The following is a 15,240-nucleotide window of genomic DNA, read 5'->3' as shown; positions in this document are numbered from 1 at the left end:
TTTTAGTTACTCGATTTTCATCCATTCTGCACAGGTGTCCTGCCCATTTAATTCTCTGAATCCTTATATATTTTACTATATCTATTTCTTTAACTCTTTCGCATCGAGAGAGGGCAAAATCTCAATTCCCCAAACATCGAAAATGCCGTATCTAAGAATTTCTCCTGGAATGCTTTTCTTTCCCCCATGACAAGTTGAATACTACAGCGTTAACAATAGCCTTACTTAAGTAAAGCGAGAACTTCTTTCTTCGACGCTTTGACACTGTGTGAAGTTTCCCCCTTGGGACGGGATTGCAACTTCGGGCATCAAAAGCTAAACACTGACAGTAAACAAAGGAAAGGAAGGAACAAAGGAAACAAGGAAGCTACTTTTAGTAGCTTCAAAAGAATGATTGACATGTGATTTAACAACACCTGAAAGCAATGAGTAATGCAGTAACGTGATGGGGGAAAGCACTGGGTAGGAAATTATTCAGGCGTTTCGGGCGTCCAGCCGATGTCTGAATGCTTGGGCATTTGGGGCGACTTAAATGCAAAAGAGTTAAAGGATTTATAGAGTTCAGAGTTAGTTCTTCTTCTCCAGATATTGTTACATTTTATGCCACCAAAAACAATTCTCAAAAATTTTTTTTTCAAAGACAGAAATAATACTTTTAGCTTCTTCTGCCATTGTCCAGGTCTCAGCAGAGTATGTACGAATGGGTCTGATTAAGCTTTTATAAATAAAAATCTTTGTTTTTCTGTTAATGAAGTTAGACTTCAAGTATTTTTTGACACCAAAAAAACATTGCTTGGCATCTGTGACTCTACTACGGATCTCGGGCATTAAATCATTGAGAGTATTAACTTCTGATCTTAAATATTTAAATTTGCTAACAGTTTCAAATTTGTAATTCCCAATTTCAAAATAGGGATTGCTGTTATTACCACATGGCATGTATTTAGTTTTATTTTGGTTGATTGCTAGATGCATTTTGCTGGCTGCAGCCTCTAGAGATGTAAAAGCCTCTCTAAGTGACTCGGGAGTTCGTGCGACTATGTCAATATCGTCAGCAAACGAAAAAATCTGAACAGATTTCTTAAGGATAGTTCCCCGAGTATTAATGTTGGAGTCTTTTATGATCTTTTGGAGGGCAAGGTTAAAAAGCAAGCAGGCCAGTGCATCATCTGAGACAGGGCACCCTGTCTGGGCCCATTTGAAACAACAATAGGCTCAGAAAGATTATTCTGGATTTTAACTCTAAGTTTTGTTTCAGTAAGAGTAATGGTGACCAAATTTATAAGTTTTTCAGATATTGCAAATTCTCTCATACTTTCAATTAAATAACAGTTATGATTACCATAAGAGAAGTTTGAAAGAAAAGTTAAGAATCAACCCCTCCCCACACAAAGCTGGATGAAGGAAGAATTCCCTAATCTGAAAAAACTCTGATGAAAACAAAGCTAGCGAGGAAGTAAACACTACTGCCAAACCCAAGTACAGTGAAAAGGTCAAAGGTCCAAGACTTCAAATCCCGAAGGAAGCACGCGCAGTAACTAACTGGTTATTTGATAATAAAGTGCAAGAATTCCTGAACAACATTATTATGCTTATTGATAAAATCCGCCAAGCCAGGACTGTACCCGATAAACTCTCCGCAGGTTTCAAAGTTGTAATGTATTTAATGAGAATTGCAGAAGATGAAAATTGTTTACTTTACCTTCATGAATTATTTAATTGCCACCAGTATTTTCTTATTGCTCACCAGCTCATCGGTTTCACTGACCTGCAGTTATTTTTAGTTGATTATCATAAATGAGTGTCTTCATCAGCTTTTCCATTTCATATTTATCTTCGAAGATAGGTGTTTCACATGTTATTATTTAGTTATTTTTACCTCATTCAAGATCATTACCTGGTTCTTTTTGTCACCTTTAGAACTTTTAAATTTATTCTACAAGGGGTAGAGCCTAGGCTCAGGCACCCTGGTATAGCAAGCACCACAGAGGAGCATGATTACCATAATTAATTATACATTGATTCAAAACTCAAAAGACATATTTGGAAAGATAAGTACTGTAAATGTACAATGAACACAAAATATTCTACATACATGAAAGTCAAAAGATTTTAATGAACATTTGAGAAATATTAAAGTATAAGAATGCATACATCAAAACAAACTTGAAGAGCTTTCAAGAGATAGTCTTTAGAAAAATGTTTGAAATAAGAATCTCCATCAAATTTTTCTAGCGTCTTTTCTTGCCCTGATTTACTCATATCCTCACTGACATGAGATTCTCCTCCCATTAACCAAGAAAACAAACGTCTATGGGGAAAAAATAATACAACAGTTTCTTTCATTATGCAGTTCACATGAAAAGACATTATCAAATTTAAAATATAAGATAGAATATGAATTAATAATTACCAATATACCTTTCTAACATTATAATAACAATTCTATTATCAACACCTAAGCTACACAACAAAATTTCATAGCTAGTTAATTTAATTTATATTATTTTATTTTATTTCTATCTCAAAATAATGGCTAAAATAAAATTTTAAAAAAGCAGAACTATTTTAAATAACACAGGCTCTTTATGAAAAAATAAGGAAACTCTAACTGTTTTAAGTGCAAAATGAATCAAATCATACAGCAAACTCCTTTCATCTGTGGACAGAAAAAAGACTGTATAATAATAAGCTTTACTTATTATTATACAGTATAATAATAAGCCACTAGAAAGGGAGTATAATAAAGCAAAGATTTAAAAAAAATTAAATTACCTGTTAAGAGACATATCTCGCCTCAAAACTACAGTTAAAGCAGAGGTCACAACCTGTATCATGTCAGAAGCAACAAGCTGATTGTAGTGTATTTGAAATCCTAATAATAACAAATCTAAGGCACATCGCTGCACTAAAACACTACTGTCTTGCAATGATGCACATAATCCTTGAACCTGTAAAAGAAGGAACTGAAAATCATTTAACTTCAATAAATAAAAATGGTGGTTCTTTATACGATGAAAGAAATCCATAATTTATATTTTATTTATACATTCAGTGATAGATCAAATAGAAATTAGAATATTACAAAACTAGTCTTGTTCTTAAAAGAGAATCACCATTGATATAGATACAATATTTCCCACATGTCCTGAAACTCCTCTTTCAGTGTAACAAATGAAGAATCTTGCTAAGTAAAAACTATTTACTTACTAAAACACTACACAGCTTTTCTCTGGAGAAGCAATGTGACAACATACTAAACAAGCATACTTCTTCAGGCAATACTCTAAATAAGATGAAAGAGTAAAAATGGTTCAATAAAATCATTATATCCCACAAATGAATGGATTTGTGTCACCAGAATGCAGATAAAGCAAAACTTTCACTTACTTCCTTTCATTTAATAAAAGTAGAAGGAAGTATGTCTGCTTCAAAAGTCAGTCATAAGAATCCTTTATTCATTGAAAATTTATGTTAATATTTTAGAAACTATTATTACTTGCAGTTATTGCAGATTCCAGCAGGTTAACTTGCTAAGCCTGATACATCATATTAGGAACTATAAAATGTTCTTTTAAAATCAATGGGTTCAACCGTATGTTAAAAAAAAGGATTTCAGCCAGACATGTGAAATTACTGATTTTACATGAATTAGTATTATTTCAGAAACTGTTATCAAGATCAATGAAGAATCGATTGGCAACATGATGAATGACAGAACTATACATACACTGCTTTTAAAATTTCATAGTAGTGATGTTGACACAGAACATAAGACAGAAACTGGTTGTCTAATTTTGCATGAAACAATACAATTAAAGGAGAAAGTGGAAGAAAACCCAATGTACACAGTACGTCAGCTGAATGCTGAATTTGCCATATTACCAACAAATACTAGATATCAGGCAGATATAGACAGCAATTTCTTAAAATATTCTGATACTAACTTCTGCTGTTTGTAAGCCCAAGCACAATGATATAGCAGCAGCTTTGCTAACCACAACTACTGTACCAACCATAACAGCCTACATATGTGTGTGTATACATATAAGCTGATTTTATTGATTACAATTTAAAAATTCTGTTGTTTACATCCATGTTGTACATTCTACAACGTTTTATTACTGACATCCAAATAAAATCAGCAGTGAAGTTATGAGATGTCTAGTCTTCTAGTATCTAAAGATTTACTAATTAACTTTTCAGAATTTCAGAATTTTCAGAAATGTTACATTGGATTTCCTACAATGGAACAGAATTAGTAGTGTTGAATTCTGCTATTCCCTAGAGAATGAACTGATTCAAGACAATAACAATTTATTCCAGGGTTCAGCCCATTAGCTTTATTATATACTTTGTTGTATTCAATCTCAAAATTTCTGAAATTAAGTTAATTATGTTCCATTATATACCTTGCTGTTTTCAATCTGCTTATTTCATTCCCAAAATTTTTTAAACCAAATTTTACTTAAATATATTATTCCCTTTCTTTTGCGACATTTGCAGCTCTTGATATGTTTTTATTATATGTGCCTCTTGTCATTGGAATATTTAAAGAATTTTAAAGTATGTTTGTAGAATATATATGAAGGACTTCAGTGCACTGCACATAAACTGGCATTTAAAATGCTAAAATGAAGTGTTTATGAGAGGTAGTAAAGTGGAGACTGCTATCAGACCAAACATATTGATTGTGCACATTGAAAATGCCTTCTCTGCTGAATGTTGTCTCTTCACTAAATAATATTAATGTAGGAAATCGTGGATCTTTAATCCTCATTCCAAGCCTCCACTACACAAAGTCTGCCCGGCAGGGATAATCATCTGTGTTCAAAGATTGACTTTTTGCACATGGTAGGGGTGCATGCATTCATGTAAAATATGCCACACCAACTGGCTAAGAAATACCCATTTCGGATGCCACCACTCGCTGCTTCAAAGCTAGACAAAACTCGCTCTTCCATTTCCGCCATTTATGTATTTTGTAAATGTCCTACATTGCTTTTTGAGATGGCAAAAAAAAAACCTGTTTCTGTCAGCCTTCGAGCAACAATGGAAAATGTTGGATGACTTGGAATCCAACTAGTTGGAAACCACTGTTTGTATCTTCGAGCTTTGCATCCATTCCCTTTTGCTTCATTGTATGTGAAGTAAATATCTGCCAATTTCTCGTACGTGTACTGTGCCAGAGCATTCACAAAAAGTTTCCGACGATATTGTCGAGGTTATACTTGAAGTGATGATGATGTGCCGTTTTCAAGGACACTGTTTCTTCCAATTGGCTTTCTCCGGTAACAACTAAGAGCAAAATGCTGCTTCTCAGTACAAATTTGCATACTGTTAATTCTTAATAGTCTTTGGAGGGTGTCCTTGTTCTTCCTCGATGCGTTTCTACTTTCATCTTTTCTACCCCTCAGAGTGGAATGTGACCCTATGTTCTATGGTAATTATTGCTCATCTGGATGGGTACTATCACTCCTCTTAATTTGTAAAAACAGTTTAGGATTACCCTGTATAATATACATATATATGTATTTAGTGTACATATAGAGAGAGACGCAAGATAAAAAAATATGTACATCAGCTTTATAATTTAATTTAGCAATAGCCTCTTAATTCCACATTTTTTAACTTTATTTTATTTATTTGCAGTCTGTATTCTAAAAATAGTAATTACCTTTATAGACTGTCTCATTTCTAGATCAATCTATGTCACATGGCATGTGTAATGCAGGTGATGTATATCATTCGGAACTTGAACTCAAAATTTCAATAATTGAAACCTTTCTCTTAAGATGCAATTTAAACAAAAAATTTTCTTGGTGAGCCTCTATACTAGATTTAACTGCACACTTTTGCTTCTACCTCTGTTGCCGCTAGGATGCTACCATCCTGCTTTCTTCCTATCACAATATTTTCAAAAATGTAAATATTTCAGAAATAGGTATGATTAGAGTGCCAAGTGAATTGTGGCCACAAATGTCAACTGAAATAAAAATGTATATTTAATTTTCCTTGGCTGCTAAGTTTGCTGTTCATTATGGATTCAACATTCTAGGTTCTATGCCATCAACATTACTTTGTTTTTTTCATCACAAATAGTATTAACAGGATGTTGTAATTACAAGTGGAAAATTCATCTATAGAATTATAAAGTGTGTTAATTAAATAAAGCTTGTTTTCATGCTACAAACCTCAATGGAAAATTTATTCCCTAATTGGATTTCAATAAACTATCTCCAAAGGTAAATAAATCTTCTTGCTTATCTGCAAGTCCAAAAGTTCTAACGTCTAGTGAAAACGAAGTGTAGAATTTATTCCGACCACATCTACAATACTTATACGGAAAAAAAAGTGTGTTTTGAATCATTAGTTATTTAGCATTTAAAAGGTTGCATATTACAGAGGGTTCAAGGACGTCAATCTGAGTTTAACGTGCTTCAATTCTGTGCAACAGAAAATTACTTTTTGCAGTTCTGCTTTTCCTAATAACATTTCGTCATTTGAAAATACAAAGTTATTATCTTTATGTGAACTTAAGGTTCATGTTCCAATGAAACAAAATTATTAAATGCTTCAGACTCTGTATTTCATATCTAAATTTTGCTTAAAATTTCTGCAATTTGACGCGCTACTTTGAAAAAATATAAAATTATTGTTCAACATATGAAAGCACAAAAAGTCAATATTTTTTAAATGGTTTTGAATGCATGTATTTTTATTTCATAATGCATTTTTAATGCTATTTCATAATGCATTTTTAATGCTTTTTATTATTGTTATCATAGTTTACACTAAATATTTTTCTTGGTCATAAAATAGATAATTTGGTCATTCATTAATGTAGTTAAAATGTTTTATGAAATAGCAAACTGCTAATAATAATTATTATTATTTTGAGATTTGAATACATAATGCTGTTTCTTCTGTTGGATTAACTGCATAGCATTACTAAAAGATTAAAAATTATATAGTATTAGAAATCTGAATTTTGCAAATTTTGTTTAACAAATTAAAGTAGTTTAAGATTTTATTTAAGGAGGGTACTTGATTGATCTATTTTTTATTACTGTTTAAACAACTTTGCATAAATATTTTGAATTATTTTAACAATGACATTATTGTTTAAAAATTTGAATTCTAAGAGTTATCTGATTATTGTACGATTGAAATGAATATAAACTGAAGCTCCTGCCTAATAATTTTTTCTTATGGAATTATTATTTTTATAATAAAGTGGAAGTTTAATTTTTTAATACAAACAGAATGTTATAGCACCATTCAAATTGGCCAGTTGCCTTTGAACATGGAACAGAGTAAGTTTATAAGTAACTGCCTGTGCAACCTTAATCATTGGTGAGTATACACTAATTCATTAATGTGGATTTACCCATAAGATGGAAATGTTTGTGTTAAGAGAAAGCTTTGGAGTCTTCAGGTTTCACAAAGTAAGTAAATTACAAATGTCGATGATAAAAGAAAGCATAATTTTAGTAATATTATTTCAAATGATGTTTCAAATAAAAAATTAATTAAATTGTAATATTTTGAAATTTCTTATGATTTTGTAATGTAATTAATAGAGATATTTAAAATTTTTATAGTTGAAATGGGTTAAAAGCCTTTCCTAAACAGATATAATTATGAAATTTATTTATTTTCTTATTTTATATTCATAATATTATATGGTCCATATTATTATTGTTGGACAGAGTAAAATTTTATTTACAAAATTTAAAAGACCTAACTTAAGTATATAAATTGTATGTTTTAAAAAATTTTAAATTTTGTATATTTTTTAATTAACTAATATGAAACTTTTTATGGCCATATGTTATAAATGCAATCTTTGATAATTATACAATACTAAAAGCCAGTTACCTTTTTTGACGAATGGAGGTTTTTATGTTCTGTTGTATTTAAGCATCCCATAGCCATCAAGAAGCTGTAATGCTGATTCACTGTGTGCAGATCTACCCATTTAAATCAAAAATTGTTCTATTCTATTATTAACTATAATGTATTTTGTTAGTGTTATAAGGTATTTCTCCTGCCTTCTTGGCATGCCTTTGTGGTGTGGTGGTCTGCAGGCTGAACACGTATTCTAGAGGTCCGTGGTTCAATTCCCGCCAATGGCATTGCTCATTTTTCAAGTCTCCTGCTTCCAAAATACCTAATGTCTCTACAGTGTTCTGTTATTAATTTTTAAATTACATTTTACATTGCTTTACAATTAACAAAATGTGGATTGTTTTATAAGTGTTAAATAATTCATTTTAACTCAAATTTCATGAATATGTAAAAGAAAATTTTGGTTTTATATTGACAACAATTTTTACAAGAGACTTTCAGGACAAGGACTGTAAAATATTATGATTGTGATATTCAAGCAAAGATTTTAAAGAATTTGTAACTTTTCCAGCTATTTCTTGAAAAAATAAGGACACTCTTCACAGCATTTTCACAGAAAACATGAACTTGCAGACTTTCAAAATTTCAACAGAATTTTCAATTCGAATGTATTGTTAAAAAGATATCTACAAGACTTTGTTATTTTAAGAAATTATTTAGATCAAAATGTTGTGATTTTTTTTTTTTTTTTTTTTTTTTTTTTTTGCAAAATTGCATTTCCCTTGTTTCCCTAATGCTTTAATGTTTTTTCTTAAAAGGCTTTTCTGCTGCCAAGCCTTTTCCTACATGTCAATCTGCTTTGTAATTTAATTTAGCAATAGCCTCTTAATTCCTCATCTTTAATTTGGGTAATATCTGTCTTTTCTACACCACATCATTACTAGATCAATCTATGTTGCCACATGGCTTGTGTAATATTGATGACACAATTAATTCAGAATTTGAACTCAAAATTTTGAAAACTGAAACCTTTCTCTTAATAAGCAATCTAAACCAAAGCTTTTGCTTGGTTAGCTTCCACACTGGATAACTGTACACTTAAGCTTCTGCCTTTCCTCCTATTAAGATGCTAGTTTGCTCTGCTCTCTTACTATTGAATCAGTATGAAAAATGTAAATGTTCTCGAATAGGCACTATTAGAGTGCCAAGAAAATTGTGGCTGCAAACATCAACTGAAATAAAGTTGAATCTTACTCGGCTGCAAAGTTTCCTCTTCAATATGGATCTATGTTCTACGCCATCAACACTGCTATGTCCTTTTCATCATATATATATATATATGATGAAATATGATGATGAAATATATATGCACTGCTGGCTACTGTAAATGCAACACCCTGAAGGAAGCATGTAAATAACATGAAATTTACAACATGCATTAGCGGAGTGAGATATGCAAATGATTAGAATTTCAGCGCAGATGCACATCACGCATGCCTGTGGTGCTACTTCAAGGCACTATTTAAGGCTTGGAGTTTTCGATGATTTCAAGTTTGGCAATTGTGTTTTTCTTGTGGTTTTTTCAAAAAACGGTCAATTATGCCTCATAGTAAACAGCGATACTACTGAACTAACAATCAGTAGTCGTGCTGGACGAAACCAAACAACTGTAATGTGGCTATGTGACTGTTGGATGCAGGAGGGTACGACAGGCCGACGTGTTCGATCGCATACACCTCAGTGTACCACTTCACGTGATGACAGGAACATTGTGCGAATGGCAGTGACGGTTTGCTTAGTCACATCACGAACCATAGCACAAAACATTCAGTCTGTAACGCATCATCCAGTGTCTGCACATATCATTTGACGCCGTTTACAGCAGAGTGGTCTGTCCTCAAGACATCCATTGCATCATCGACCCTTGACACAAAACCACAGATTTCTCCGTCGACAATGATGCGATGAAAGAAGGATGTGGACGGCAGAATGGAATGAAATTGTCTTTATTGACGAGTCACAACATGCATTAGCAGAGTGAGATATGCAAATCTGCAACACCACGATGGTCGGATTCGAGTCTGGTGACACCGTGGAGAGAGGATGCTGAACAGCTGCGTTATGCACAGCCACACTGGTCCTGCACTGGGTATTATGGTATGGGGCGGTATTGGATATCACTCTTGCACTCCTCTAGTATGCATTGCCGGTAGTTTAAACAGCCAGTGCTACATCTCCAAAGTGTTGGAGCCAGTTGTCCTTCTTTACCTTCAGTGCTTGCCCATAGCCATATTTCAACAGGATAATGCACAACCACACATGGCACGCATTGTCCAAGGGTTCTTCGTCAATCACCAGATTGAATTGCTTCCCTGGCCGGATCTTTCGCCGATAGAAAACATGTGATCAATGGTTGCTGAACCATTGACCCAGATTACATCACAAGCTGCCACACCAGAGCAACTTTGGCAATGTGTGGAAGCTGCTTGGTCTGCTGTATCCCAAGAACACATCCAAAGTCTCTTTGAATCAATGCCGAGGTGTGTGGCAGTGGTGATCTCCAACAATGGCGGCTACTCTGGCTACTGATTCTGGAAGGAACCACACTTCACAGAAATTTAATCATTTGATACTTGGTCAACATGTTATCTACTAAATAAATTTTGTTGTGATATCTCTTGTCTTTCTTGGTGTTGCAATTTAGGTGACCAGCAGTGTATATTATATATATGACATGACTGATTTGGAACTTGGCGTAACAGATGTGTAGCGAAGAAACTTGGCACTGGGTATTATGGCAAGGTAGATATGGTTGGATTCAAGATAATTTTATTATTGAAGAAAGCAATTCCGTTTTTGTAGTACTTGTTTCACATACAGATGAGCATGTGCCCTATAAGTTTGTTAGCTTAGCACATATTCAGTGAACAAAAAACTTAACAGCAAAGTGTCTTGTCAGGAGGAAAGTGTAAGGGAAAACTGTTGCAGCAACTCAGGAAGGAGGGAGGGCATCAAAGTTTCAGTTCAAGTTTAAAAAGTTTTGGTTTACGATTTGGTGATTTGCAAAGAGGTATCTGCATTAAGCGTTACGTAGAACCACATTATTAATTTGAATGATGCAGTTTAGACTTATAGGGATATTTTTAAGACAGAGAGAGGAAGTCCCCAAATTAAATAAAAAATAAAAGAGGTTATAGCCAATTAAAATTAGAAGTTTGCTTTCATATTTTTTATCCGACACAGTTGCCCCCTTCAAAGAGAAAAAGATGGAGTGATAGAGAATCCTTTTTGAGAGAAAAAGCATTAGAGCAGCAAAAATTAGAGATAATTTTGAAAATGCAAAACATAAAATTAACTTTTGAATAATTAAAAAATTATAAGTCGTAAAATTTTGAATTCAATAATAATTTGAAGCACTATATTCTTTTAAAATAATTGCACATTTTTAGAGTCCTATTAAGATTCGAGTCCAATCTGTAAAAAGCTTTTCTTTCTGAAACTTTCACATCACAATTTCTCACAGGGAAGGATTTCCAAATATTTTTCACACAATATCACAATTATAAAAATTTCATATATTCATTAATTATTACGACTAATCATTAATCTTAAAAATTTACACCATACTAATTTTCACATTTATAAGCAATATTTTATCATTTGTAAAAGCATTATTGAAATTATGGTTTTTACATTTATTATTACATTTTACAATTTTCTTATTTTACACAAACTAGAAGACCACACAGCTTTCTCCTAGTACATACATATCCTGCTATTTGGGCATATCCACTTTAATGAACTTTCATAAGTGGTTAAGGGAGCACCTGGCAGTTAATTAGAAATGCCTCCGTTCCTTATATAAGGTAACTGGCCTTTGAGAACTGCAATACAACATTCTATTATATTAAAAGAATCGCACTGCATTATACAAAAAAATAAAAATCCTATATAAAAAATTAAATAAAGTGGGTGCCTTCAAAGTTTATATTATATGAGGAGGGTAAAAGGAACAATTAGGTAGAGGTAAAACAGGCCTCTGTTTCTGAACCAGCACTCCCTCACATACTTTATATTTAACATACAATTATTGATAATTATAACATTCATTTACCATCATTTCAAAACAAACTTTAATACATTTTATTCTTAATTAAATTCTCATATATGTTTTATTACGATTATTGATTTTCTTAAACCTTTGGTATTTCTATATTAATTTAACAATATTTAACATTCTCCCATTTAATAATAATTTCATTTATATTTCATATACACATTATTCTTAAAATACTTAGAAAATTCTTAAAATTCAAAATTTTAAACAATAATCTTATTTAGAAAATAATTCCTAAATTCTTAACATTAATTCAAAAATTTAATAATCTTCTCCGAATAAAATTTTAGAATACTTACACATTTTAATTTGATATTTTCATAAAGTAGCACCACTTTTTTTTAATCCATTGAATTAAAATCAATATTCTAAGAAAACATTATATTTTCAGAGTTAGTTAACCAATTATTGAGTAAGTTATTTATAATGATGCAGTTGGTGTTAACTCAAAAACAAAATTAACACCAAAACATATTTTGTCAATATTATCACTCGATTTCCTCAATGGAAACAATTTTGGAAATTTTATTTGGAACTGACAAAATTAATCACACTTTGATACTGATTTTTTCTGTCATGAATTTAACCAAAGAAATGAAGTGCATTCAAATCCTTCAACTGTTTAAAAAAAAAATCAAGGCCATGCTATCCAATAATGGAACAGAAAATTGAAATCTACAGAAAAATACAAAATAAAAAGTCTAAACTTATACAAATGTACAGTAAATGCCAGTAATTCAAAATTAGTTCAAATCTTCAAACAAATGACTACATACATAGATGGACTGACCAGTATTGCCTCTATTTTAGTAGTTTTAGTTACATCAGATAAAGCTGGATGAAACAAGTTCTTTGCTATTGTACTTGCCCTTGAATGCATAGATGTTTACAGTTTCTACACTGTGTATATCAAACAAATTTTTGGCTTAAACAGTATATTATTATTGAATTCTGAACCATGGAAAACATTCCTCCAACTTAAATTCACAGATGAAAGTAAACCATTTATGCCACTTATGGGATGAGGATGTCGAATAAAGTGACTCGGCTAGGGATAAATATATAAGCAGACTTTGATTTCGCAATAAATATAAGCATCTGAGACAAGTCATCAGCATTATGAAGACTGCATTGAAGAACTAATTCATGTAAATGGACGCATTAAAAAAAATTGTTAGGAATTTCTTAGAAATAAAGTAACTTATTATTGCTGCTCATGGATTCCATTAAGCTGGTGCCAAATGGGTACCATGCAAGCTGCCTAATGTGATGAAAGTTGTTGAAAGTTTCTCAGGAATTTGTAGAATACCTCAAAAACAAAGAGGTCTTAATGAGGATTATAACAAGCCATGAAACCTGGGTCCATCATTATGACACCAAGATGAAAAAACAATCCATGAAATACTGCAGTCACAGATACATCTCATTTGAGGAAAAAAAAAGGCAAAATTTAACAGCAACGTTCATGTTGGCTACTTTTTGGAATTCTGAATATCTTGTTTTTCTGATGTTTCTTGATACAAAAGGAACAATAAGCTCTCAAAAATTACACAGAAATTCTTATTGCATAAAAAAAGAAGAATCAGACAAACTGGGGGGGGGGGGGGAATGTATCATTTCAATGGAACTATAACATTCACACAGATGCAGCAGGAAGAGATGCAATTCAATAGCTACAAGTTTCAATGGTGCTACATCTACCATACAGCTAAAATTATGCTCCAAGTAATTTTCATCTGTTCCCAAAACTAAATGAACACTTAAAGAACCAGTATTTCAGCTTTGGTAAAGAGATAAAGAATACACTGAAGAGATTTATTTAAAAACTGAAACAGCTATTTTTTAAGGATGGAATTCAAAAATTTTAAAGAAGCATAGATGGAAGTGTATTGAATGCGATAGAAATTCTGTAGGAAATGCAGCTTTGAAAATCACTGATATAGGTAAACATCTTTTTTTTTTTTTTTAATTTAATTTAATTAAAATATCTTTGCCCATTATTTTTTATTTAATACGAAGCAAAACTTATCCCCAATCCTTACAGAATGAAGAAAATTCACAATGAAAATCAAGCAGATACGTTTCCAAAACACATTCATAGTAAAAACAATGATGTAAGAAATAATATGAATTTCAAAATTTAATAAATAGCAAAACAAGCTCAGTTTGGCATTAATTTCAATAAAAGGAAGCTAAGTGAACTCTGACAAACAGAAGCATATACCTTATTAAAAAACATTATTTTGCAAAAATTCAGCAAACATACAAATCAAAATATATTGCTGAAATTTTCCAGGTAATAAAAAGCAGATAATATTAAATTAAAATATCCAGAAGAAAACATCATGGTTATGTGAATTACTATATGCAAACGATACAAAAAAGTCAATCTCAGATGTATAACATTTCACATAAAAGAACTAAATTATTTATTTTAAAATTCAAAATTAAATATTTCAGATTTAATCTAGTTTAAACACTAACGATAAAGGAATATTTCAAGAAAATTTTAATATCATACCATTGTATCAATATCAGTTCCAATGATGAAAAGTTGATCTTCCATAGATAATTTTCTGTTATAATGGCTAATAATAAATGTTATAGCTGGCAGCCTTATAGAAGGATTAGAAAGTATGCATTTCCACATGCAACCATAAAAGAAACTCTTTTCTACATTTCTGCACACAGCTTGTAAAAGCTCATCAGTCCTAAAACGATAAAGTTTATTAAACTAGATACATTACATATCTTACAAGGAGGAAAAAAGGTACTTTCTGATTAGGCACACCTCCTTCTAAAAAACTGTCGACTTGATGACGATTAATTTTTCACCACGTTAATATGTGAAAAGCGACAGCAACTGTGAAAATGCAGTACATTAACAATACTATGAAAGAGCAACAAAGCAATAAAATTTAAAAGGCAAGAAACATCTATAATAAAACACCTTTTTCAAGAAATCTTTACTTAATTTTTGGGGTGGTTGTTGCTCTCCCTATATATACAGCAATCTCTTTTTGCTTAAAAAAAAATCAGACAAATCCACAAATTCAATCATTTAAGAAATACAACTTCATGAAATGTGAATTTTTGCATCCTTTATTCTTGGACAAAATGCAGCATTTCTGAATAAATGCAATCCTTTCCTTTTCATCAGCCAGCAAACTCTGCTCTCTAAGGAAAATATATAACAATCAGAAAAATGATCATAGAATTTAAATTTGAAATCTGTGCTCACCTGCTGCAAGCATATGCATCCCTGGGTTGCC

At 31.7% G+C, this 15,240-nt stretch overlaps 1 protein-coding gene across 11 annotated transcripts in view; it reads right to left on the bottom strand.

Annotated features, from left to right (window-relative positions):
* The window catches only part of LOC118201413 (protein DOP1A), a 192,319-nt gene that overhangs the window by 159,258 nt on the left and 17,821 nt on the right, over positions 1–15,240 (bottom strand). For all 11 annotated transcript variants that reach the window (XM_085807652.1, XM_085807663.1, XM_085807656.1 and 8 more), the window contains 3 exons: positions 14,490–14,679; positions 2,776–2,951; positions 2,155–2,311 (listed from right to left, as the gene is read on the bottom strand). In XM_085807652.1, coding sequence (XP_085663778.1) covers positions 2,155–2,311; positions 2,776–2,951; positions 14,490–14,679 — 523 coding nt within the window. The remainder of the gene's footprint in view (positions 1–2,154; positions 2,312–2,775; positions 2,952–14,489; positions 14,680–15,240) is intronic.

Source organism: Stegodyphus dumicola, chromosome X1 (genome assembly GCF_044657685.1).
Source record: "Stegodyphus dumicola isolate Sdum_Otavi_A_Nest chromosome X1, ASM4465768v1".
NCBI classification, from domain to species: domain Eukaryota; kingdom Metazoa; phylum Arthropoda; class Arachnida; order Araneae; family Eresidae; genus Stegodyphus; species Stegodyphus dumicola.
The sequence above is the reverse complement of the archived record's forward strand: the minus strand, read 5'-3'. Positions and strand labels throughout refer to the sequence as shown.